This window comes from Gasterosteus aculeatus, chromosome 1 (genome assembly GCF_964276395.1).
Source record: "Gasterosteus aculeatus chromosome 1, fGasAcu3.hap1.1, whole genome shotgun sequence".
In the NCBI taxonomy this organism is placed as follows: domain Eukaryota; kingdom Metazoa; phylum Chordata; class Actinopteri; order Perciformes; family Gasterosteidae; genus Gasterosteus; species Gasterosteus aculeatus.
In genome coordinates this window covers 8,918,484-8,944,716 of record NC_135688.1, presented here as the reverse complement: position 1 = coordinate 8,944,716, position 26,233 = coordinate 8,918,484, and the positions used below count along the sequence as shown (strand labels likewise).

At 42.4% G+C, this 26,233-nt stretch overlaps 2 protein-coding genes across 2 annotated transcripts; both read right to left on the bottom strand.

Annotated features, from left to right (window-relative positions):
• Positions 1-1,904: 1,904 nt before the first annotated feature.
• On the bottom strand, positions 1,905-11,427 carry ube4a (ubiquitination factor E4A (UFD2 homolog, yeast)). Its single transcript, XM_040183757.2, has 20 exons — positions 11,325-11,427; positions 9,807-9,972; positions 9,408-9,584; positions 8,520-8,632; positions 8,216-8,368; positions 7,899-8,058; positions 7,594-7,796; positions 7,245-7,436; positions 6,788-7,121; positions 6,551-6,677; positions 6,089-6,396; positions 5,468-5,600; positions 5,152-5,342; positions 4,674-4,774; positions 4,099-4,212; positions 3,673-3,847; positions 3,397-3,577; positions 3,113-3,260; positions 2,813-2,970; positions 1,905-2,617 (listed from the first exon to the last, which is right to left on the bottom strand). Exons 2-20 carry the CDS (start codon positions 9,931-9,933, stop codon positions 2,482-2,484), a joined length of 3,231 nt encoding a protein of 1,076 aa, XP_040039691.2. The 5' UTR covers positions 9,934-9,972; positions 11,325-11,427; the 3' UTR covers positions 1,905-2,481.
• Positions 11,428-12,661: 1,234 nt separating this feature from the next.
• LOC120827434 (uncharacterized) lies at positions 12,662-25,618 on the bottom strand. The gene is made up of 10 exons (XM_040190312.2): positions 25,058-25,618; positions 23,594-23,809; positions 19,329-19,448; positions 18,725-18,871; positions 18,052-18,234; positions 16,474-16,638; positions 15,844-15,921; positions 15,249-15,361; positions 14,730-14,850; positions 12,662-13,588 (listed from the first exon to the last, which is right to left on the bottom strand). Exons 1-10 carry the CDS (start codon positions 25,301-25,303, stop codon positions 13,376-13,378), a joined length of 1,602 nt encoding a protein of 533 aa, XP_040046246.2. The 5' UTR covers positions 25,304-25,618; the 3' UTR covers positions 12,662-13,375.
• Positions 25,619-26,233: the final 615 nt, after the last annotated feature.

Genomic DNA, 26,233 nt, shown 5'->3' with positions numbered 1-26,233 from the left:
TGTGACCTCATCTGATGTCACTGGAGGTTGTCGGGGTTACTTTATGATGCTACCATGTCTGTAACATCACAAAGAGTATAGAAATAGCCCTTCGTGGTCACATCAGGTTATTTTTTATTTTTGTACTCATATTTCTGATCAGAAAACGTCTGAAAAAAATGTTCTGTTATTATTTAGTTTGGCATTCACAAATATTAGCAAGTAAATATAAAATGAACGTTATCCATGTTTAGGGATGAACTTGTCTTTTAAAATCTTTTCTTTTTTATCCATTTCATGACAGATGTTATCTACTGCAGTGAGAATTACTACATTTACAAGTGTAATATAGTGAACTCTGAAACTGAAAGATATTGAGAGAGCAAACATTAATTGTCACTTTGGATAAAGGCGTCAGCTATATGACATGTAATGTAATATAACACACATTAGTTTGTATTGTTTAATCATACTGTACATCCAAAAGAAACATTTTATAATTACAATTAAAACAAAAATATTGCATTATAGTTTAACCCATGAAACCATTCAGGTGGTAGATATTCAACATACGAACACGCTTGGTTTTGAATTAAAAACATTTAATCCAAAAGCATCTCAAAAACAAGTTATCCCTCGTCTTTAATATTCTACCAACTGCCCCCTGTATACCCTACAGAAACAAACTCATAATTATGTATGAAAGTCAGATGCTTATTTTTGACAAAGCTCTTGGTTTTAGGCACCGATTCTATCGATCATTTGTTTGCCCACATGTTAATATTCTATGCTTACACACAACAAACGTCTGTTCAAAACGCTAGTGCAGAATACATCAGTTAAATGTGTCAATGTTAATTCATAAGATGACAATGGTTTTCAAATAGTACACATTGCAAATGAAAAAATGATTGAACACCATACATTTGGTCTCTTTGAGTAGAATCATAACAAATACTCTTATTGTAAAGAACTTTAAAAAAATAATTGAGGTTGATTAGGTTAATTGAGAAAATCCTCTGATCTATATTTTGTGGAAACCAACTAACCAGAATATATTTTTGCAAGTTCATGTTTCACTACAAGAATTGAGTATGGAAACATCTACCTGAGAAAATTAAGCTCAATCAAAGATGCACCAACAAATCAGCAAAGATTCAAACATGCATATGTAGACTTGCCATCTCTAAATGTGTATTAAAACGTGGCATTTCAGATGTATTTTGAAGTATGGTTCTGTGACTGCAATGCTAATTCTACACCTCAGATCTAGTTGTGTTAAATTTGGTGGAACGTTTAGGAACAGGCACCATGTTTTAGTAGGATTAAAAAATTAAAATTAAAAAATGTAGTATTGAAAGCAGTAGCAATGTGCAGTCGTTTCGTGCGTGTGATCACAGGGCGCTTAACACACTTTAAACATGAGAATCAGTTTACTACTTGGATTATCAGGCATGTAGCTCTGGAGGGAGCTTCCTAAAACTGGTGACTTATTTCATGTACAATTCAGAGAAATTGTGTGTCCGTGTAAGTCTGTAGTGTGTGCACAGCAAACTATCATGTTCCAGCAATGCCACCCGTAACTATCAAGCAATTGGAGTATGCATTCCAGCATTTCAAGATAAAAATACTGTAGTTTTTATAAGATAGACTTTGTTGTAGCCTGTATGTACCCTATTCTAAAAGGGTTTACTAGTAACTGAAACATAGTTTAAACCCACATTTCCAGCAACCTATTAGCATCAGCATTAGTTAGAAAGTTCTTAGACCCCATCAATGCCCTTAATTAGTCCCTGATTAAATCTATGTTAATACAAAATAATAATGTTCACAGTATGGTTTTGTGCTTCAGGTGCTGTATTACAGTGAACACATGTAAATAAAAATTATTTTCAATAATAAAAAAAAAGTCCCACACAATTAAATTCTGCTTTACTCGTGCCTCGTCTTTAATTAAAATGTATATTTACAACACGGCTTGAGATTTAACAAGAGCTGAAATGTAGGGTGTTCAAAAAAACGTATTCATCCATTTGAAATCAAGGTGAAATCATAAACAGTTCCATCCATATTAAGCCTCCAGAGTTCCCAAAAATACTTACCTTCCAGTATAAAATGTGTTTAGGGCCAGCTGTTCAGTCCAGAGTTCATAAAGTACATTCAACAAGTCCTGTTGAAAATGATACTTCTGGCCACAGTTCTGATTGTAATTATAACTAATTAATACATAGTTTTCAGGGAGGAACAATTGATTGGATTGATTTGAAGCTGTCACCAGCTGATGGGCTGCAGTTGGCTGCACCGTTGGACAGAATCCACTGAGCGTGAAGGCTGCGTGAAAAGGCTAATGCGATCTCAAGTCTCACCGTAGAAGAACCAGAAGAAATCCAGAGGCAAGCACATCATGGATTAGCCAAGAAGCAGAAGAGCACTCAAGATGTGAGCCGGTAGAGAAAACCGGGATGCGGTCATTGTTTATTGCAGCGAGGGATCCCGGCCTGGCTAGCCACTGGGTCCCAGCTGCATCCTATCCTGCGTATGTGTATCCAGCCACTGTAAGATCTGCTGTTTGAGTTCCTGGTTCGGCCGGATCTGGTCCATGGAGAGAGGACTTCGGTTGAAAGGGTCTGTCTGGTCACTGCGAGGAGGACATCATAAATCTATTGTTGCATATTTGACTCCAGAACACCAAGTTTAATTTCTGACTAATAATAAATAATACCGATCAACTAGATAACAAAAGATCCCAATGAAGTCACAGACGTCTCACAGAAAAGACAGATAATGACAATCATATATAATGAATTCCGGTGTCTTGTAGGAAGTAACTAACCTGAGGAGATGCCTTGCTATGGTTGAGCGGTCAACTGTAACATTGGAGGAAGGGAGAAGAACGGGATCGAGCATCAGCGTGGACATGATGGGGTCCAAGAACTCATCTGGGGCATCTGCATACGTCTCCTCATCCTGCAGCTGTCTATCTGCATGGGACTAAAACAGAAGCACAAGGACAACAACATGTTTGAGTGTTCCCACCTGTATCGCCCACAGGAATCACTTCACACTTCACAAGATTTGTAAAAGATAAAACATACATTCTATTGCTATTTGGCAAACATCAATCAAATGATACCTTTATTTTGTCAGCTAGGAGCCCAAAAGCCAGAATCATGTCTCCGGGCTTGTTTATCTTCTTCAGCACTCTAACTGTTTGGGAGAAGAGGGTGGGAGAGTACGAGCGTCCATCCTTTGGAACTCTAGCACAGAAATTCTCCTCATCACTGCCAAACACAGAACAAAAAATTGGAAACTACAATAGTTATTATACTCAGCAATGTGTGTTTCTGCTCCAAGGGATATGGCACCCATACAATCTGGACTTTGAAGAAAAAATATCAACTGGAGACACAAACATACCCGAGATTGAGGAAGATGGTGCAGATGTCAGAGACAAGCTGTTGGGGCTTGAAGTCAAACTCACTGAAGTCCTTGACTTTAAGAGCCCCCATCTTTGGTCCCACCAGGTGCTGAAGGAAGTAATTCAGCAGGGAGATGACCCTCTCAGCCAGGAAGGGGGGCACAAAGATCTCCTTTATCTCTGAGGGAAAGAAAATACACACACGGAACGGATCAAGGCAAACTTTAAATGAGGGAATCAATGTGAGGAATCCAATTTTTTTTTTTCTGACGGACCTGACGTGAGGAAGGCCAGCGTGCCGATGGTCTCGTTGGACATGATATTATGGAAGCGTCCCAACTGTCCGAGCATCTGCAGGCTCGACTCCTTCTCCTTGCGGGCGTCGGGGGCCAGTCCTTCCCACTCCCCTCGATCCCGTTCCAACTGCAGAACTTTGATTTTACTAAGGTACTGCGGGATAGGAAAATGTACTTGAAGAATGAATAATATAAACAAAATATATATACTTTCTTGAAGGGGGGGGGGGGGGGGTGTGTGTTTGGGGTAATTTCAAGTGGGTGGGGACAAACTAATCCATTGAATAAACACCAGACAAACAGAAGTGGACATATTACAGCAGTTTGTCATATACCACATATGAGTAATGGGACAGAAAAGCTTATCTGCCGGGTGTCGACTTTTTCCTGTATCGCCGATCTTACCTGAATAGCCTCATCCAGTAGAAAGGTGGCATCATTCATCAGTAAGTTGAGGAACCGGAGGAACAGAGGGGGGTTCATGGCCTCCAGGTTCTCGGACGCATAGTGCGCCAAATGCTGAAACACGAGGTGTCAAACCACATGAAAAGCATTTTGGGATCATCTGCCAGATGAATGCATTTCTTTTTCTCAATCGTTCTTCACTGATGCTTCTCTCAAAGTCGAACACAATTTGAAGGAGATGTGGTGAGACAGTGAGGAAAAACAGCGTATCTGCAGCTTACTATAATACACCTCATGGCATACACCTGCTTTTTAGTAGAGTGTTTCTGGTGTTACTATTCTTAAAGAAGTTTCAAGTTTAAAGGAGTTTCAATCAAGCTGTTGGGACAGCAGAACTGTGATAAAGACATCATTAGACTTTTGAGGGGATTCTCATCAACCACATGGGGAAAATACCAAACTACCAAAAAAAACTAAACACGTGAGCCACTTTTTCAAAAGGTCATGAAATAATTATCATGCCAATAGTTTACATTTTGAAAAGAGTTTACTTTGAGGAAAAAGTGAATCTTTACCTTGATACTCTCTCTGTAGTTATCTTTGCCCCACATGAACTTGAGGATGGGATACATGGGTCGCCTGTAGTTGAATTTCTGTTCAAACTGATGAGGATCACCTGAAAAAATGAGAGGGAAACACATTGAATAACTACAAAACTGGTTAAATAACTATTTGTTTTCTCTTCATCCAGCTTATCTTCTTACTGTGATAATTATCTTAAACCCACACAGGTGTTCATACACAACCCGCCTCCTTCACCTGAATAAAAAAAGACTCCAAATGATAGTTGGAACTTTTCCTTTCTTCTTGTAAATGTTGTGCAACCTTTTGATCAAATAGCCTTTAATCAGGTTCTTTTCAAACCTTCCAAGAGTGCATACTTGTTACAGCACCTGTTAAGCAATCTGAATGTGCTTTTATAGTTCAGGAGTTCAATGCAACTTCCATCTACAAGTAGCAGCAGCGAATCAAAACCTATGAGGAATACAACACCTGTGAATTCAATGTCGACAAACACAGCGATGAGGGCCTCAGCCAGCTGAGGTGCGTGTCTATAGGAGCAGAATACTCTCTCTCGCTGGAACACGATTGGCTGAACAGCACCAGGAGCCACCGGCTCCATGTGGGGCATCACCGCCTCTAAGACCTCTGCAAGCTTTGCTCTTAAATGAGGGTTCTTCATCCTGTGGACAAAAAGAGATTGAAGCAAAAGGTCCAAAGGGGGTTTGCACCATTCAAGCCCCATTGGGCACATCCAATATTCTGTTCAAGCAACACGGCCACTGACAGAGCAGATTAGGACACGTACCTCTCCATGTTACCCATGAAAACAGTGACAAAGTTAAGAATCTGCTCCAGACTTTCTGCGGAACTCTCCAAAACGTCGTCTGCAAATCGACGCAGGAAGATGAAAAAATCTCCCAAGTTCTCTGCAAAGAATTCTGACAAAAAAATAAAAATAAATAATTTGCAGCATAATGAACAACTGCCCACTTCCTTACATGCACATTCAGTTCAGTACATTTTGTAGTATCAGCTGTTTATTCCCCATCAGGTCCAGAAGTATTTCTATTTGAATTGTTTTCTAGTGGAAAGAAATCTTTATGAAAAAAATGATTTGTTTTTTTCTGTAATACATTACATGCTAGCAAGTCAGTCATCCACGAGTAGATACATACTGTAACATTTATGTGTCTGCAAAAACAACTTTATGTACCTGGAGCGCCTTGTCTACCATGTGAGCTATCGGGGCACAATCATGTATCAATTACATTGTTTTACATGCACTAAAAGGTCAATAAGACCCCCCCTCCCCCACAAAAATAATAAACTTGTCCTCATTCAAGCCTGACATAATTAGGAGAAATTACACACCTCGGTTCAGTCTCTAACAATGGAAGCTGAAGTTGGGTTTTTAGATCCAACCTACCTGGTACATAGCAGAGCATAGTCTTCCGTAAGGAGGAAAGGGGGAAACTGAGTGCTACATGTTCAGGCCCCTGGTTCCCGACCCCAAGCTGAACCAGCAGGGCAGCCGTGGAGGCTTGTAGGTTAAGGCAGCATTGCAGCATTGCAGGCTGCGTGCTGGCGGCTTTGGTTGAGAGGTAAACAATCATCAGACGCTCAAACTGCTCCAGAAGCTGCTCTGACATGGGGTTGCCCGTTCGCTGGGACTCCTGCCACGTCACCTGGAGCCGGTGAAGAGTCTGGTTCATCTTCACCATCTGCTCGTGGAGTCTGCACAGGTGCGCGGACACACACACACAGAACAATATTGTTTATTGCTGACGAATGACATGTGAGGAAAAGACAGCACGGTACATTCCTTGGGGATCTGTGAGACAGGAACTTCATCTTTGTGGACGTTGTGCTGCCGCTTGTTGGAGAGTACCTGTGGAAGCCTAGGTGCAGGGTGAGCTGCGTGAGGATGAGGTTTTCAGTCAGGAGGCTGTAGGACTGCGCTGACTCCACCGGCTGCTGAGGGGGGACGGGGATCAGACAGGTTTCCTTGTCGAGACCTGGTACAAGACATTGGGGACCATGCAGGTATGGAAAGGTAACGCTGTAAAACCCAGAAAAAAACAAATAAAAAGAGAAGGCGACGATGCCCATTTTCACTCATATGAACCTGTTATGTGCACGTTGCGATTGCGCCTCTCTTCTTCGCTCAACTCTTTGAGGGCGCAGTAGGTGGGGTTGAAGGTGAGCAGTTTGTTGGATCGTGGCTTGCAGAAGGGCTGGCACAGCTTCAGTAATGTTGCGCCCAAGTTTAAGAAGAACGCGTCTGAGGCGTACATCTGGGAGAAGATCTCTGGCATCTGATTGGCCCAAATCTTGGCCCGGCCAGCATTCGCCTGCAAACAGCTGCCCAACCACGAGAGCAGCAAATGGCGAGTCTCACCAGATCGCTGGAGCAAGTTCTTCAAGATCTGGTGCAGCTTGTCATGAAACTGACCCATAAACTGGAACGTAAGGGGAGCAAACATCATAAGGCCTAATGCATTTTTAGTTTGGCAATCACGTAATGGTTTAATATCTATAGACGTAACACAAAATAGCCACATCAAACTAAAGAGTCTATTTACCTGATGGATGTTGGCTTCCTGGACCTTTGTCTCCTGGGCGCTGGAGCGGGAAGGGTTCAGGAAGTAGCCGTGTCCCTCCACCACACCTGGGGTTTTCAACAAGCAGGAGATACTCAACACTGCTCCCAGTAGGGTCTTCTGGTACTGCAAACCATTAGCTGGGTCCTTGGGTTGAATGTGGTGCACCAATACCTTGGGGAAAAAAAGGAGAAGCACAGTGAAATAGTATGGCACTACAGTATATCTGATTACAATAATGTGATTACTGCTTATTATTGCATATTAGTTGGCCAGTAGTGGGCACCTAATATACAACTACATTTACAAACATCCCTGTGTGTCTCCCGACCTTAGCGATATCCGCATGGTGGCTGAAATAGAGCAGAACATCTAGGTAGGTGTAGAGGAGAGGCTGGCACAGGTCCAAGTCTTTGATGCGTCCCTGGAAGATATCCAACACTGGCACTATCACCTCCTCGAAGGTACGCACCTCCTGGTCAGCGAGCAGGCCGGCAATGACCTCCTCCAAGAACTCAATCACCTCTTCTGGCTCTGAAACACAGAAGACTGTAAGAAACGTAGTAGACCAAAATTCTAGGAACACTTAAGCAGAGAAAAACAGAAATAGCATGAACATTGGAATCCTGAACCTACGTGATCCATCAAAACTTTCCAGCAGTAGGTCCAGAAGCTGTTCGTAGATATTCTGGCTGACGTAGATCTCTGGGGTGAGCAAAACCGTCCGGGTGTTCGAAACCGCCAGGTTCTTACAGCGAACAGCGAACGACAGCAGCTTCTCTGGTACCTTCGTCACCTGACGCACAGATAATTAAGTTATTACGGAAGAGGACGGGTTATTTTGATGTGTTAATTAACATGACGAGTCTGATAACAGCCGTGAATCTCTGAAAAAAAGGTCTCAAAACATTTAAGTGCCACAATTACAGCCCGGTAGAAAAAACATCAAACACCTCTTCTTTGGCCCTCTGGTAACAGGCAAAAAGGTACGGGATGGCTCGCTTCTGTCCAGCATCACGGTCAGCGGACAGGTTCACGGCGCTGCACGACGTCATGTAGATGAGGTAGTTTCCGGGCTCCAGTACCAGCAGACGGTTAAACAGAGCCTGGAAGACACACATTTAGCACAGCCGCTCACTCACACGTGTGTTTTCCAAGTACCTAAAATAATGACATCTTCCAATCAGTCAAGCTTCAATTTCTGTTTGCATTCTTTACATAATCAAGTGATGGCATATAAACACGTTGGCATCTGACCTGTTCTATGTTATCCATGTCCAGCCAGTCCTGTCCATCCAGATCGGCAGCCATCTCTTCCAGGTATACACAGCGCAGGGGAATCCCATTACCTCCTCTCAGACTGGGGTCACCTAGGGTGAATAAAACCAGGGCCCTTCAAATAAAGTAACGTCTAATCGAACTACACGTAAAAACCAGTCACACGAACCACTCCAAACTACAGATCATCTTGCGGAAGGATCACACAAGTCACTGCAAAATCGAGCGAGGGGTGTGTTCCTCCTGGTTACCCCCTACATTGGTTCCTTTTGCTTCAACTGCGGCCATTTTCAAACTCGCCCTTCATTTTCATCGCAACCACAGACAACTATTGGGACTGCATCTTGAAAAAAATCTGTCCACAAACTAGACAGAATTATAAACACTGGGCTAAGTGTTCAAAACCAGTTCTTTGACAATTTCCGCTACAGTTGTTGGTCTAAAAGGGGTTTTGGGAAAGTGAGTCACTGCAGCCGCAAGAGGTCTTTGACACAGAGTTGCACACAGTCATTCACGTACACAACCGATCTATTTGTCACTGACGGAAATACCCTTCCGGAGGAGAAAACTACATTTGAGGACGGTTTTGTGTGGTACTGCCAGGTATCTATCCACTGTTGGCTTTCAATACAGTCGTGTTATGCTGTTACAATGTCTTGAATGTGCAGTGCGTGAATATACGGTATTAATAAGGGGTCTTTGCATTAACCCATAAAACACTTGTCTGTCACACCTTTAGGTTGAGGACATAAACAAGAAACTAGACTAAGGCTAACTAACTGATAATGGTCGGGGAAACACTGCTGTATGAGAGGGGTGTGTATAGAGTAAGGACCAGAGTCAGACTGTTTTTCTCCTTTTACTTACTGTTGTCCAGCGTGATGAGAAATATTCGCTGGATCATGTGATTGACATTGAGCTGTTCACACAGCTCCTGCCTGGACCGGAAGGAGCGGCTGATCTCTGCCACCGAGTCGTCATTGTCATCAACACTGTCTGACACAGAGTTTTCTGACTCCGAATGACTCTCTCCTGAGTCCTCCACTGGGATGTAAGGCACAGAGGTTAACCGTGGAACAATCTGGATCCATTCAAACAAGATGTTACTGTGCGCAATTCTAACAAGAAAATATAAAAAATATTATTTCTTTTCTTACCCCCAAAAAATATATCTGTATTCTAATTGCCTTTTGACATACATTTTGATTCGTAGGTATTGATCATGCGAACTAAGAGGATTGCTGTAGCTCTGGGAACTCTACTTACACGGTGGTTCAGCAGATTGTTCTGGTTTCTGGCCTGACGCAAACTGCTTGGCATCCGCCACTGAGCTGAAGAGGGCAGCAAAGGGGTTGCAGGAGATGTTCTGGTTGTTGTTGCCCTGGTCAGTCATCTCATTGGGGCTCAACACTCACTTCATCAAGATCCCAGCCTTAAGGAACAATGCAGACACGACAGCTAAGTGAAAATGGAATTCCTTCTTAATTTATAAAAATGACCCGACATTGATTTAAAATAAACACAATGTCATTTCAGATACAAATTGAAAATACTACAAATAGTTTTGTACATCAGCCCCACTGCCCAATTGCCTCTATTACCTTAATTATCTAGAGTGGTATCAAGGCCCAATATGACAAAATAAATAAAATAAAAATATATAGCTATTTCCATAAAGGCAAGATTATGTCTCACGTAACGTTTGGTTAGAATGCATGCCGTGGTGTGTTGTTTGTGTGCGTTGAGAGCAAGTCACAAAGGTTCCATTATCTCTCAAAATGTATTCTATGAGGGAAACTGAGAAGCGCATCGCATCCAATTTTCTTTAATGTGGCATTACATTGCCTCCGGGACTGAATGTTTTCTAAAATGCCCAGTCTCTAGAGGCCAGTTGTACTCAAATTTTAACAGTTTTAATCTGCCACGCCAAACTGTTGTTTAGCTTTTACAGAAGTTATATATGTGCGATTTTGCAAACTTCCCGATCTCTGCTGTGCATGCAAAACTGTAATGCTCTACAGATTTATTCTACGAATACAGTTTTCAACAAACTGCTGAATATTTTTCAGATTACCGTGCTAATCTCAATCTGTTGACTATACTCACTGCAATGTCGTCATCTCGATCCCACCATAAAAACTCTACATTGGATTAAATATATAAACGCCTGTCTTTTCCCAACCCTGACGTTTTCCCTGTTGATGTACAACCCCCCCCCCCCCCACACACTAGCGTTACGATGTTTCCCCTGTGACTAGATAAGGAAAGTTTTTGACAACACAGTTACAATGGCGGTGAATGGGATCCAACAACACAACTCCCCGTGCGTACACTTACTAACGGAGCAGTGAACGTGTAGCTGTCACTGTGGTTCACTGGACGGATCAGTCCTCACCGTCCGACAATTAACGTAAACATATGCTGTCACGGTTACCCATCACGTCAGTTCAACGCCTCACAGTTAATATGCTCGTGTTATTGTGTGGAGCAGGCTCTCCGGCTAGCCACTATTACGCTATTTCAAACGTGCCATGTCACCCTTTAAGGGATTTAGTAACGTTAGCACATTTTGCTACTTGGCGCTAGTTGGCTAACTAGCTAGCAGGGTTAACGTACGCTAGCAGCACTAGCCGTTCTGCACTATGGCTAGTTAGCTAGTTAGCAAGCTAAGCTGTCACGGGGTCACCACGACTCTATTTCAGCATTGCTTTTATAAACAGTTATTTGGATTTCACGTAGCATCTATAATAATAAGTCTACGATCGATAAAAATAGCTGTCCTACCTGTTTGGATGGAAGAAGTTTGTGTTTTTGATTAAGAAAAAATGCCTCTACGAAACCAGTGGCAGGTTCTATGTAAATTGAAATTGAAACGTCATCAAAATGAGACGGAGTGTCTTTGCGAAATAAGTTTACAGAACATGAAAACATTTAACAAACGGTTAAATAACCCTCTGTGTTACTGTGTTATAGGAAGTAAATACATGCAATACAATAATATATTAATATTTTTTAAAGATTCAGCTAATATATTCCACGTTTAAACTATATTCTCTATATTCTATTATCTGTGGATTTTTACTTACGCAAGAAAGAAAAAAAGGTATTTTCCGTAGGTGCATAAAAATGTCTTTTTGTGCTTGAAGAAAATCTGTATTTCCAAATAATGATTTTAAATGTTTTATGGGTAATACAAGAAAACAGTTGATAATGAACAATGCTCAATTCACTTTCATATTGCTGTGTAAATAAGAAGTTAATTTAGATTTGCAGGCTGCAGCTATTATATTACAATACATCCCTCTACTGTCACTCTACCTTGCAGCTATTGTGTCCATACATAGTTTTACATTTTGTATTTTATTGCGGTTTTCGCTTTTATACCTACTTTTCTCTATTCATTTGTTTTTCTTGTGTCTTGTTGCACAACCCAATAATCAAATATTTGTGGAAAATGTTTTCATAAAATATCAATAACATATAGATTTCTGAGCAATCAGATCTCAGTAAGTGTAATTAGTTGAGGAGAACATTTTTCTTTTTTTCCTCATTAATATGTTGACAGCGTGATCTGTTTGTCCTGGGATTTTTCTTTAATGTTGTGCTGTTGTGCTGACCATCAGCAGAGGGCAGCAAGTGCATCTCTCACTCCTGAGTGTCTGAAACTGTAGTCTGATACATAAATATATAAACACACAACCAGACACAAATCCTTTAATTCGTAACTGTTAAATAGATCACTTAAAGGCCATTTGACTAATATTGGGCTTTTGAAGTTCTTATAAATACCTTTTAATTCATCTCCTTCCATTTTTTTCAAGCAGCGTACCTCACATAAGGCTGCCTCTGTTATTCAGGCACTGGTTTATAATTTGCGTATTTGTCAAACAATTTCAGTTCATGGTCCTCCTGGGGCCCGTGCTGCATTTTAACACTGTATTTTACTCTATATTGATGAACAACTACTTCTCCAGAATGACGTCAATGAGCAAATTCGTTTTCCTGACTTAACATCTTTACTTTTTCTTACTGGTCAAGCAGCCATCTTGTCCAGATGCGTAGGCAGCTTTCCAATTCTCCCCCGCTTCTGATCAACATTCTGAACACAAATCACTCAAAACTTACAAGGATTATTTTATGTTTCATGAAATGATTCCAGCTGTGTACATTTATACAGTTTAAGGAACAGCTCAGTCTACTGAGCAGAGTTAATATTGAACATTAAGTCACAAACACATTGTTCCGCTAGACACTGATTCATAGCTCACAAAGTTGTCCTCCAGAGAACAAAAACAAAATTGTAAAAAATAACAGCCATCTCAGTGTACAAAGACATACAGTGTTTCTTGTATAAACATTTTCACATATTTAGCTTTTGAGCAAAGCTGTAGAACATGTAACTTCTCACATCAAACTTGGAGCGCAAAATCAGAATGATTCAAATGCGTTGTTTATTTCCTGACAGTGCTTCTCCCTTTTGATCTGAACAAATACTCTGCATTGATCTACACCTACCATATAAAGTCTCAGTCATAAAGACATTCACATTTTTTGCAAAACAAGGCACAATATTTACAGTCTCAAGTAAACCCTTTCATGTAATTCTGTCGAAAATGGTTTTTAAATCACAATTGAGATTTTCACAAGGCCCTCTCAGTGAAACGTGGACGATTAAGGGCCCCTTCGACAAGTCTTTGTCCTCAGCGGCTCCGTTGAATGACAAGAGTCTTCGTGGCTTCTGCTAACCACGCATGGAGTGGAAGCTGCACTTGGGACCTCCAGCCCATTATTCTGGTACATCCTCTCCTCAGCACCACAAGAGGTTGGCATGGCACTCACTGTCCGTTGTTTGCCCCTTTCCCCCGTCGTAACCAGTCTCTCCAGGGTGTTTTGCCCTGATTAGCGTCCGAACTCCAGGTGGAGGAGGTGGAGGCCGCCCTGCCCCCCCTGCGGAAGAAGGACGTGCCGTTGGAGGTGGACTTCTTTTGAGGATGCTCCATCTGCTGCTGGGACCTGAGCTGCTGGTTGATAATGATCTGGATATCGTCCTGAGGAAGGGAGGAAGATGGAGGACAGGAGGACGTTTAAGGAGCAGATTCAACACTGTCAACGCTGCGCTTATATCATTCAAACTCAGTATACAACTTCAGTTTTAACAATATGACCTTTTTTGTCACTGCTCATTGGGCTTTAATGAATTTCTCTTGACAAAGGATTTATCATCTATATATTAAAGCACCAAATAGGAAAACTCTGGTAACATTTTTTTATATTTCTAATTGTCAACTAATCCGATGAAAGGTCTAACCAACAATGAATTGATCCACTAACAATATTGTCTCTGTAGTTAAACTGATATATTGTTGCTGCCCCGTAGAGCTCCATTGTCGTTCAGAAACTTTAACATCACTTAGATGTTAGATGACTTAGATGTTGCTGAACCACTTAACCCTGTTTAAGTTGCATTTTCTTAAAACTCCGGTGCCGAGCTGTTTGATGAAACGCTGAATCTGTTTTCAAATCAAGTCAATAGATTTCTGATCTTCTTTTGGAGATTTAGTTCATCAGTAGGACCAATGGAAACAAAGATAAGAGCCAGGCAGACGGCGCACCAAGAATTTAACACATTTTGACTAAATATATAACGAGGTATGCAACCTTTGGCTGAACAATTCTAATACATGTGTATTTCTGCATACTTGTTGTCGAATAAGGAATTAAAGTTAGTCTGTATTTGCTCATCAAAGATATTTGTTTAAAAAAAACACACACATTGGATTTATTTACATTCATTAAATTTAAAAGGAGTATGGTGACAGACAAACAATGACATATTTCCGTTTTCAGCTAAAAATATGATCTGCATCATCTTCAACAACAACGCTAGAGATCATAACCTCGTGCAGATGGCTCTTCTGTGCGTAATACACCAGCAGCAGAAGGATTTGAAAGAAACACCTGCTGCTCATATTCTTCCCATCTGACTGAGCGGAGGGAGATATGGCTGCGTCTGTCTTTTCACATGATCACTGGAACTTTAGTTAGCTTTAGATCTTAATCCTCGTTTACACATATTCACGGGTCTCAGTCAGCCGCAGTTGTGCGTAACGATTTCAAGGCAGTTTGGGAGAAAGACGGCACGAGAGATAGTTTGACTGAGACGCTCTACAGAAGGAAAAGGGATCTCACCTGCCAGGCTTCCAGTTCCTGTGACAACTCCAGTTTGCGTTGGATGGCTTCTAATAACTGGTTGTTGAGAGACATCATGTCACTTTTACTTCTCACTAACTCAGCCTCCATCAGGTTTTTCCTAACAGGAAATGAGGAAACCGATTCAGTCACATTACAGTTGGATAAAAAGAAAAGATTAAAACTTGTAACTATGGCTACAAGACAAGCTCTCTATAAGAAACTATATTGATCATTTTATTTGTGAACAAATGTATTGAAACAAAATGTCTTTTGATCTGCAGAATAGGATTTTACAATGCAACAATTCACAGAAGAATGAAATATTCAGCTGTGACGTCTGATAGAGATGCCATAAAGTAAATGATACTGGCACTTTCCTTTATCCTACTTCAAGTCCTGCTTGCCACAAAACGACCAAAGATTCACAGAACCATTGTATCAAATAGAACAGCTGACATTGTAAAACAAACAAATGCTTTTGAGGGAGAATATCGAGGGGAAAAACAAGGTTCTCACTTGGCTATGGCTTCATCTCTGTCTCTGATGGCCTGTTGGACGACATCAGCTTCCTCCTGCACGTCCTGCAGCTTCTGTTTCAACTCTGCGTTTTCCTGCTGCAGATGGACGTTCTAGAGGAGGAAGACGTTGTCCGTGTTTAGACCACTGTGTGAAACGAACTGCATGTGTCCTCTCATTATATGTATTTAACACAATAAAGCCTGCGGTGCACTAAAATGTGATGCCATAACGTTTGGTTCCTCTGGGGCCCACAGAGCCAATATCCTAAAAAATTAAAATAATAAAAAAGCAGAACATTGATGCAACTTAAGAACTAATGTAGGTGTTATACCTGACCACATACTTTGTTGGTTTTAACCTGTTAGCCAGTTAAAGCTAATAGCCAAGGGTCATTTTGAGGGAAAATAATAATAATTTAACCTCATGACTCTAGTGAAAGTGCTGCAAATTAGTCACTGAATGAGTCCACGACACTAAGAAGGATTACAGTGACGGTAGCAAGGTCGGCAATGACGCAACCAAATCCTAGAATAACAGGCTGCCGTAGACGCTTCTCCGCCCGGGCAGACGTGTGCGTTCATCGCTGTGTTACCTGATCGCTCAGCTCATGTGCTGCACTCGGATTCCCACGCTGATCGCCCGTCCTGTCGACAAAAGCTCGATTCAGCTCCTGGGACAGAGACGTTAACAAAGAGATCAGGTGTCAGTAGCGTATTTCACAGAGATTCAGGCCAAAAAGAAGCTACTGTTAGGTTGGCCCATTTGCAAAGTGCTCCGACGGAGGAATGTGGCGGGCAAGAATATTTAGTTACTTTCTGAAAGCATTAAGACACAACGGGATCATTGTAAAAGCCAACTTGTGGCAAATGGAGGCTTAAGAAAAAAGAAAAGAAAAATTGAAATCAGTCAATTCAAACAATCAACTGGCATAAACGAGGACGCGCAATCCCCAGCATGTGCTTCCAACTGCCAACAGGGAGGTAGAGAGGCCGAATTCATTCATGAAGGATGCATACAAGAAGGCTAATAGCCACGTGACCCGACCTCAAATAACAAGGTGGGAAAGTTATTCCACTCAGGGGAGTCGCCCTTTCTGGATCATAAAAACATTTTAGGAATGCAGTTTTCTGCCAAGAGAAAAAAAAAAAAAAAAGAAAGCCGAGCAAAGGCAGCCTTTTGTTTTATTTCCTGTCGTGCTTCACTTGCTCATTCTCTGGCTCACCTGCGGGCCGGACGCCAGCGTCAGGGTCTGGGCCACTCCCTTCAGCTGATGCAGCATTGCCTGCAGGTCTTCCTTCTGATTCACGACCTCTGACCTCCCCGAGCTGTTCAGTTTCTGTGTCAGTGGGAGTAGCAACTGAAGACTGGACCACATTTCTTGTGTAATCTGAGGGAGAGGAGAGGAGTCATGTTTGTTAATTAATAACCACAATCTGGGTAGTGTTGATCTCCTCTCATTTTTTATATTGGGCTTCAATGTATCTGGAATATATTTAAAGAGGGAAAATAAAATATGAAAAGTAAGCCATTACAGACAGCAAACTGGGTGAAAAATCTTTGAAAAAGGGGTGAAAAGGGGGTATTTGTCTCCTTTCAGTTTCAGCACGATGCCTCTCCACACACTGTTGATGCCTTGAGTGACGTCATCAATTATTTGAAGACTGGGAGGAGAAATCATTACCTCATGACTTTATTTAACACCTTAAGTCATATACATCACATGATGAGAGTAATCTCATGGCGACTGAAAGATATTTTTAGGTTGATCATTCACTAAAAAAAGGATGATAGGATATTCTGTGACGTCTATGAGTTCAAAGACTCTTCGAGGCGCTAATGTGCGCTGCAAGCGGAAAACTCCAATGTTGTGACTGTGACAGACAGGAAATGTGGTGAATGACTCATGGGTGCAGTTATACATCACATGTTGCTGCTGAAACCAAACAATAGCAGAAGAGGCCCTGGGAGGAGCGTTAGAAGACTCGGCTTATCTAAAGTGTCCTCACATCAAGTCATACTGTCAGAGAACGTGTGCACCATATTCCTTTCACTGAAACATTACTTTTCCTCCACCCCACTGTTCAAGTCTTCCAGTAAAAACAGTCCAACAGTTTAATATTCTCGTTTCCAGTCATCTCAAGAAAAAAAAAAAAAATCCCCTCAAAATACGTGACTCAAAGTTTGCAGGAACACAATAGAACAGGAAAAAAAAAAATAGAACACTCGAGTATAAACTAGCAGCTAAACTATTCTGGTGTTATTTATAGTACAGTGTTTGATTTACAGCCTCAGTGAAGGCTGGTGGTGTCGTTTACATCAACAGAATATGTCCTTCTTTTGAGTATAGACTTACTTTTGCTTTGCACCATTATTCTGTAGCAAATACAACGGTATTTGACCGTAATATTATATTATTTCACAAGACCGGTGAAGGCGCTTCTATGTGTAAATGATGATGTTTTACCGTTTTTAAATTCTAAAATGATGATGTCAGATGAATAAGGAGTATTTGGGATTCACAAGCTCAGAACTGCAATTTAAGCTTCAACCATTTATCTTCCTCCCCATCTCAGAACACCATCAAACTTGTATCCCAACGTTTTTTGGTACATAAAAAAATTGATGGCATTAACCCCAGTTAATAAAATTGATAAAAAATATTGAATATGTCATGTTGAGCATCTTTTTGTTGTTCTTTCTTAAATTCCCCACGTGCCAAATCTGTCTAACGTTGTGGCTTGAAGGTCTTAAAAAGAAACACAGTAGTCTGGCGGTGCCGGAGACTAATCTGCTGTTGTACCTCTTCTTTGCTGACCCCGAGGCTCGGCGTCTCCAGGCTGTTCTCCAGCTCGGACAGCAGGGAGGCGTCTCCGTAGCTCCTGCCCTCCTGCAGGGACACCTCCTCCTGTAGCTCCTCCACCTGGGCCTGTAGCTGCTGTGAGCGACCGTGTGCAGCCTCCACCTCCTGCAGCGCCCCGGCTAGCTGAAAACACAAAGGAGGCAGGTGAACACACACATGAATATGGAGACAAAGCCTACAGGCACATACATGGCTGTGAAGTAACAACGATGACAAAGGATAGCGAAGAAGAAATGGCCTCATTAATCTTTCCATTACGTTAATGCTAAATAGGGAGAGGACAATGACCCAAACATTCTTTAACCCAAAAGACGCATGAGCTTTCTCAAAAGTCGTCAGCACACCTTTTTTTTTTTTCTACAAACGAGTGCGAGAGAAATCCCGACGTGCCAGATTCCAGCCTGCAGCCCGACGACAAACTAAATAACCACGAGAGGATTCCACAGGTACAATGACGGGACGCGGTGATTGTTTAGTAACGCTCTCATCAATCCCACCGAAACCCGGGCCGTCTAGACCGGGAGCGGAAAATCCCTTTGTTGTTGAAGGCCCTTTCAGTCTCACACACACACACACACCAACCGCACTGAGCCGTTTTGTGTCGTCTATGTACCTGTTGGCTGTGCTGCTGGTTGACTTGGTCTTGTAGAGCCAGGCGTGTGTGCAAAGAGGCCAAAGTCGCCCTCAGCTCAGTGTTTTCTTGACACACACTCGCCAAACGCTCCTCCAGCACCTGCTCCTTCTGGGTGAGACGCAGCACCTTAAAATTCACACACACACACACACACACACACACACACACACACAAAAAAACAACAACATTTACTTCCCGGAAAAGAGAGTATGGCTCCCACGACAACATTGGCTCGTTTTAATATTTTTTCCTTAGAATTCTTTATAGTACCTTTTTCTTTTTTATATGTTGGGATTTGTACCATTTCCCATTCTTTGTGTAAATGTTTCACGTTTTATTTTTGTGTAAGGTTTTAAATGTTGATCCTAAATGCACGGACTTGCCCCAGCTGGCAACACAATCAACACTTTTGACAGGAAGTACAAAAAAACAAAACAAAGCAACACACGCTAAGCGCTGTGGTCATCCTGTTCGTGAGAGTACATGATGTTCTCAAGGCTGGAAACATTTGACTTGACAATCCTTCTCATATTAAGGATTGGCCTTGGTTCACTTTCAGCGTTGATGCACAGTAAATGGCTACCTGCTCCCTCATGGCGCTGACAAGCTCCTCCTCTTGCGGCCTGTTGTGGCTTCCTTTTTGTTGGAGCTCCTGTTTCAGCGCCTGCAGCTCACTGGACATGGCTCTCTCCACCGCCATCGCCTACACAATCACAATCACACACACCAGAGAGAAAACAGACACATGAGATTCACAACAGAGAATCTGGCTTTTGTATTTGACAGTTTTCTTTGCATATTTTGCTCATTCAAAGTTCAAGTGGAAGAAATCCTGTAATCTGCACCCAGATGAGTAGAAGCACAATATGATACCTGGTGGGGATTAGGAGACTAAAATGGATGTGTTTCGTGTGTTTTTTGCTGCAGGCCATGCGGCACAATGAGATTTATTGTTTATTATGAAATATGTGTAGCTTTGGCCTCCAGTAGAACTACTCAGGGTTACAATAGTCAGTTTGCCTACCGAAGACCTCGAGTGAGTCTACCTTGAGCTTAAGATAATTTAGGAAGGGTCACAATATGATGAAAGGGGTAAGAAGACAAACATTTTTTTAAATATTTGGACTTAAATAAAGATATTTCCAGCTTTTCAGGTCTTTAAAAATCTATCAGATAAATATATTTGAAAGGGATGAATAATTGTTCAGCTCATAACCGACATTCCCACAGGTCTTTAAAAATCTATCAGATAAATATATTTGAAAGGGATGAATAATTGTTCAGCTCATAACCGACATTCCCACAGGAAGACCATAACCTGCAGTAAGGGGGTCATATGTGCACAGTGCCTGTGAAATCGGTACCATTTGGAGGTTTTGACTTTAACATGTTGACAAGAGTTCACTTGTTTCCTGTCTAACCAAAAATGAAAAAAAAATAAGATCAAATTCCACCTCCCTTAAGAGGTCAAAAGTCAGAAGAGCTGGAATCCATGAACAAAAGCAACCCAACTCCTGTGATCACTCATCCATCAAATGACAGAAATTGAAGAAAAAAACCCAAACGAATGCACTCAAGTGATGAATAATGATCTCTTTGTTTTGTTAGCTACATGCCTTTCTCAAACGCGCTTTAAAAAACAGGAATTTAAAAACACGGTCAGTACCTTTGGAGCGATGAACAACGACCCATCGCTCTCACACTCCCCTCACTCCCACCCTCGTTTGAGACCCTCGGCTCCCCTGACGCAGCAGTTTGGTAGGCCCCTGTCAGGTCCCATCACCGCCACATAATACAAGATTAAAGGCCGACCTCTGCAGCAGATGGAGCGCAGGGCATCTTGGTTGTGTCTGTGACATCATCACGCCACATTAGACGACAATGTGGCGCAGGGTAATCTCGGACATCACGAGGGTGAAGCAGAGGGGCACAGCGTGTACAGAGGAAGTGAGGCGGGCGCGAGTCTAAAATTTGTGCGTGTGTGTGTGTGTGTGTGTCTGATAGAGAGACAAGAGTAAAGGCGACACTGATGGACAAAAACAAAACATAGCATGCAAACACAGATTCGGGGGGGCAGAATATGAACATTTGTGTCCATGAGTCGTCGTCATTACCGCTGCCTCTAATGTGGAGAAGGGGGCCTGTGTTGACGAGACGAGGCAGCGGCCCAGCGAGAATCACAAAAACAGGAGTGGAAGGAGTAAGTGGAATGGAACACGCTCCATTTGGTAAAGACAGAAAGATGAGGTGCCCTAACGGGGGCCCCCGCGAGCCCCGGGCCTCCGCCGAGCCAAACGCTGAGGTATCCCACAGCTGACCCTATTACAGCCAAGCCCCTCAGAGAGCACGCAGAGAACACGGCTCTCCCCTGGGATGATGGGACGTAAAGGGGCGACATCAGAGCAGCAAATTAAAGATTTATATCTCTCCTTTTTTGTCCATTAGCTGTGAGACGCTGGTAAAGGGGCAGAGGTCACGGGGTGGGGGGGGTGCCTCAATTGATCGAAATCTCACACCAAGAGATTTGCAACAGTCATCCAATAACACACGGCGATCCAGGCCAGGAAAGATGATCATGCAAGTTAAGTGGAAGCTCACAAGCTAATGAAAGCAACAGGTCGGTTTGTTAACCAGAAGAAAAGAAACAAAACAAAAAAAAACCATCACCAAATATTTAATTTACACAAAAACATTTGACCTGGAAATAATAATAGTTTTTACTAAGCGTTTCATCTGTCAATTTTGTTTCAATAAATCACCTACAAATTACATTTTTTAAAAGCAGTGAGAAAACGGGGAAAAAAAAGCACCCTGACTCGCAAAAACATTCGCTGATATTTCAACATCTACTTTCCTCGGCTGCAGTCTAAGCAAGCGGCACTGAACCATGTGGCCAACTGGCACACGGCAACGTTGTTTTTAAATGGAGCCGCTTCCTCGAACGCACCAGGACGAAGAGTCAAAGCAAAGCTTTCCTCTCTGGCTTTGCGGTTGCTGGTAAACAAAGGATTATTTCTCGCTCAGGTTTCTATGGTGCGGTTCAGTGACACACACACACTCAGAATCTATGAGATACAGTGTAAAGAAAAAAGGTTGTAAAGCATATCATTGGAAAAATATTAACTTTTAACTTCCAACATTGTCTTCTTATCAAATGTATGTATTTGCAGCATTGAGTATGTTTTTCAAGGCATTTGCAGACACTCCCTATATTCTGCCATTTTATTAAGTTACCACTGAATTAATTAAATTAAAAATAATTACTGGGGCACGTTTTTCCACCGTAAACGTGGGAGCGTCTGAACAAACACACACAATCCCAAAAATGCAGACACAACTCACCAGGGCAGAACCAACGGCACTACGTGTGGTTTAAGAGACACGGCAGACGTGGAGCTTCGTCCTCCCTCAAAGCAGTCGCACTCTCTTCTCGCTTTTTACAACCAACGAGAGCTCACAGTGAAACATGTCTGATGCCAAACGTAACATTTCCTCCACTTCCTTTTCCCTGAACAGCCCAAACAGAGATAGCCCCCTTTTTTTTCAATCTAAATTGACTTTTTCCTGAACTTCTTGACAGTCTGTTTTCCTCGGCAAGGAGAAGACCTTAATAGTTCCTTATTCCTCGGACCTTGACTCATGGGAGGGACTGTTGATTTGGATTCATTTTTAACTTTCGCTCAGGCCTGTTGCTTCTTTTGAGAGAGCACAATTAACCGCTCTGCTAAGTAACCGGCCTTGTGCGACGCGAGACGTCACAGGTACAGTAATGTTTAAGAAAAACCTTCCGTTCCTCTGCAGTTTGGATAAACACTCAAGGGCGTCCAGCTGTACGATCCAATCAGCGCCTCCACATTAACTGATAAGAGGCAGTAAGATACAGTATCACCGGTTGATTTCCCCAATCATAAATGTTTAAACACATAATGATGAATCGGCCGAATGTTGACGATTATTTTACCCATTACGTCACACGTGTGCCGAAGCACTTCGTTAAACGTTAACTTCATGGTCACTGAATGAACTGGATCTGGGTAAATAGATATCATATAATGGTTATCATGCAGGGCTATGAAGGATTATCTATATAACCTACCAATCTAACAAAGTTATTGTTAAAAATCAAATGGAAGAAATGCACACAAGTCTTTGAATATCTGGTCTTGTTCAACAAACACCCAAAAGAGGTTCAGTTTAAAAAAAGTAGAAGCTGAAACGCTTAGCTCAAACAAACTACTTTTCATACTCCCTTTGTCCCGGATCTAAAAATCCCACCGTGGCATCAACTTCCACTCCCCTTCTTGTTTACACATCCTGTCCATTCTGCGGCACGGATCATTTGCCTGCAGGCAAAAGCTTCGTTTCATAGATACGGACCAACCAGCCGCCGTCTCTGCAGCTCAGATAAAAACTCAACCCCTGCGCCAGTAATCATTTTGTCTTGTTCCGAGTCTGAACAGCCTGAAGGTTCAGCCTCCATTGCAGAGTCAGACTGATGCCCGGCTGGTTTGCAGAAAACATGGAGTTTCAGTGAGCGGATCGGGCGACGGCTCGTCTGATCTGGTTTGACTCACGGAGGGCCACTAGATTTGGATCCTCGGATCACTTTGTTCCACAGAGCCTCGGTCACCTGTTGCAGTCCTTTGAAGCAATGTGTATAGTTCTATAGTTCCGGACAGAGTAAACAACACACACACACACACACACACACACACACACACACACACACACACACACACACACACACACACACACACACACACACACACACACACACACACACACACACACACACACACACACACACACACACTGTCTGAGGCCTTCTAGCCAGCGCTTGGGACTCACGGTGTTGAGCTGCTCCCCGAGTCGCTGCGTGAGCTCGCTCTGCTCCTGCTGGGCTCGACTCTTGTCCCGCTCGGCCTCGCCGAGGGCCCGGTTGAGCCGCTCCACCTGGGCGCTCAGCTCCCTCGCATCCCTCTCCAGGTCCGACACCTGGCTCTCCCACTCGGACCGGCAGCCCTCCAGCTTCAGCCGCAGCTCATGTCTGCCCTGCTCCAGCTCCTGCACAGATGAACGGCAATCCGTGATCACGGTCATCTCAGCGCAGTGTTTATAGTAAGCATCGGTTGGAAATTCTCTGTAGCAGCAACAGAATGTTACAGTGATAACGGGAGATATTGAAATCGGGGGACAAAACAGGCTCGTTCAGAGCTGCGAGTTTCGTGGGAAGTGCACTGAAAGTACAGAATGAATCCAAACAAATGACTTGTTGACTCATTCCATCAGGCCTGCACCTGTAGATTGATTGAAAGAAAATAAGTGGACTTTGATCATTAATAACTTGACACATTAGTTGTTTTCTTACTGGAGTTAACATGTGTACTTGAGCTTTTGTAAAGCGGGAATTTATCCCCAGTTTATGGAGCAATTAACATTTAAATCAGTTAATGGCAAATGAAAGTAAATCAGTGTCGGCCTCTGTGCTACATGGATTCATCACACTATTCAGACGGTTTACAGCACTTTAATAAAGTATACTAATTGAAGACGTAGTCATGCCAGATGAGATTGAACCTCGGAATCATCGGCATTCCTCCAGAGAAAAACAAAGGAGCCATTACGTAGTCGTCCGTCACCGCGCTGATGTGCACCCTGGACACTAATAACCTTTAGACAACTTAATTGCCACTGCTATCTCGTTTCTCTGATGTTAGATGTAACTTTGTAAGACAGTCTATGATGCTCAGTCTAAACCTTATAGCAGCTGATGTTTCATGGAGAAGTTTGTGTTACACAAGTTCAAATCAAAAACAGCAGATTGACGATTTCTTCCACAAGCTGTAAAAAGGTGCATTTCAGGAGAGACATTTCTCTGTTGCACATAGTCAGTGCAACAATACAACAGAGAGAGACAAAGGACAATGGGAGGACACGATCAAAGGAAAAGTTTAGTAAAGCAACTGTTTAAATGAAAAATATCTGTTTGCATGACAGCTACAACGGATCCCCTTTAAATATCGAATACATTAACAAACTATTTTGGAAGAACCGGTTAGACGTTTTTCACATACACCGGTTAAATAAACCTAAAGACAGCCTTTTCTTGTCCATACTGGACACATTAAAATATATTACTTTTACGTTTGAAGCTTTTTCTGTTACCGTCCTTTTTTTAAAAGCAGGAAACATCCCAAATGCGAGAATATCAGCAAGAACCGCGTTGTCGGATCGTTTAAACCGCGCATATTGAACCAGAAAGCGGTCGTCGCACATAAACAAACAGCGAACAGAAGCAGGTCGGTTTCTCACCTCCAGCTTGTCCGCGTACTCGTCATGAAGTTTGTCGCTGCGCTCTTTCAGCTGACGGTTCTCCAGCAGCAACGCGTTTCCCAGCTGGGCCGCCAAAATAACCTCTTCCTCCTTTTGTTTCAGCGCAGCCAGCAGTTCACCGGGCTCTGGATAACCCGTCATTTCCTCCGCTCCGTAGTCGAAGAAGAAACCCTCCTCCAGGTCCATTTTCTGGGACTTGAAGCTCCATTCATCCAGCCGATCCATGACGCGACAGGTGACACGAACCTCTGTGCCTCCAGCTGTGAGAAAATATCGCTTCAAGAAGAAGAAGAAGACGCAGAAACACGTTGGTTCCACGCGCGTGTGTGTGTGTGTGTGTGTGTGTGTGTGTGTGTGAAGAAGTGGTCAGTCCATCACACCGGTGTGTGTGTGTGGAGCAGCAGGTTCGAGCTGCGTGTGGGCTGATCCGTCTGTCACCAGCACATGACCGTCTCCAGGGGGGCGTGGCTTCACCTGGGCAACCGTTGCCCCACAGACAGACACCTGTCCCCGCGCGCGCTGGGGGTTTATAGCGGAAAATCACCGCAGCGCACGCGCACACCTGTGATTAGAGTGCTGGAAGAAGTGTTTATTTATATTGTGTAAAAGTAGCAGCACCACTCGGTAAAATGACTCCGATAAAAGCGCATTCGAAATGTTACTTAAGTAAAGGAAATCTTTAAGTGTTGGCATTGAAATACATTCACGTGTATTATATTAATGGATCATACTGTTGTATATTTTAAAGCTTCAATGATATAAACTTAGACAATTGAACTGATTTTAACTATTTATGTCTTGCAGTCTTAATCGATAATAATTATGGTTTGTATTTGAAAATGATGATGCTTTGAATAAATAATATGAATCTCTAACGGAAATATAACTAACTGTAAATAACAGATTTAGGGGTTTATGATGTAAAATATTTTTCTCAGGAGAAAGAAAAAGCTTAAAGTAGAGAAAAAGTGCCTCTGAATGAGATTTCACAGAACCATTTTCCTTTTATTTGACCATTTTGTCCCAAAGTGAACCGACATGTGTATTATAAGTGTGTCTACTTATGTTTTGAATGCCCAGAATTATTCTCAGACTTACATGCTATTTTGAATTGCAGGCAATATGTGCCGATATAATATGGCTGCGGGGGAATCG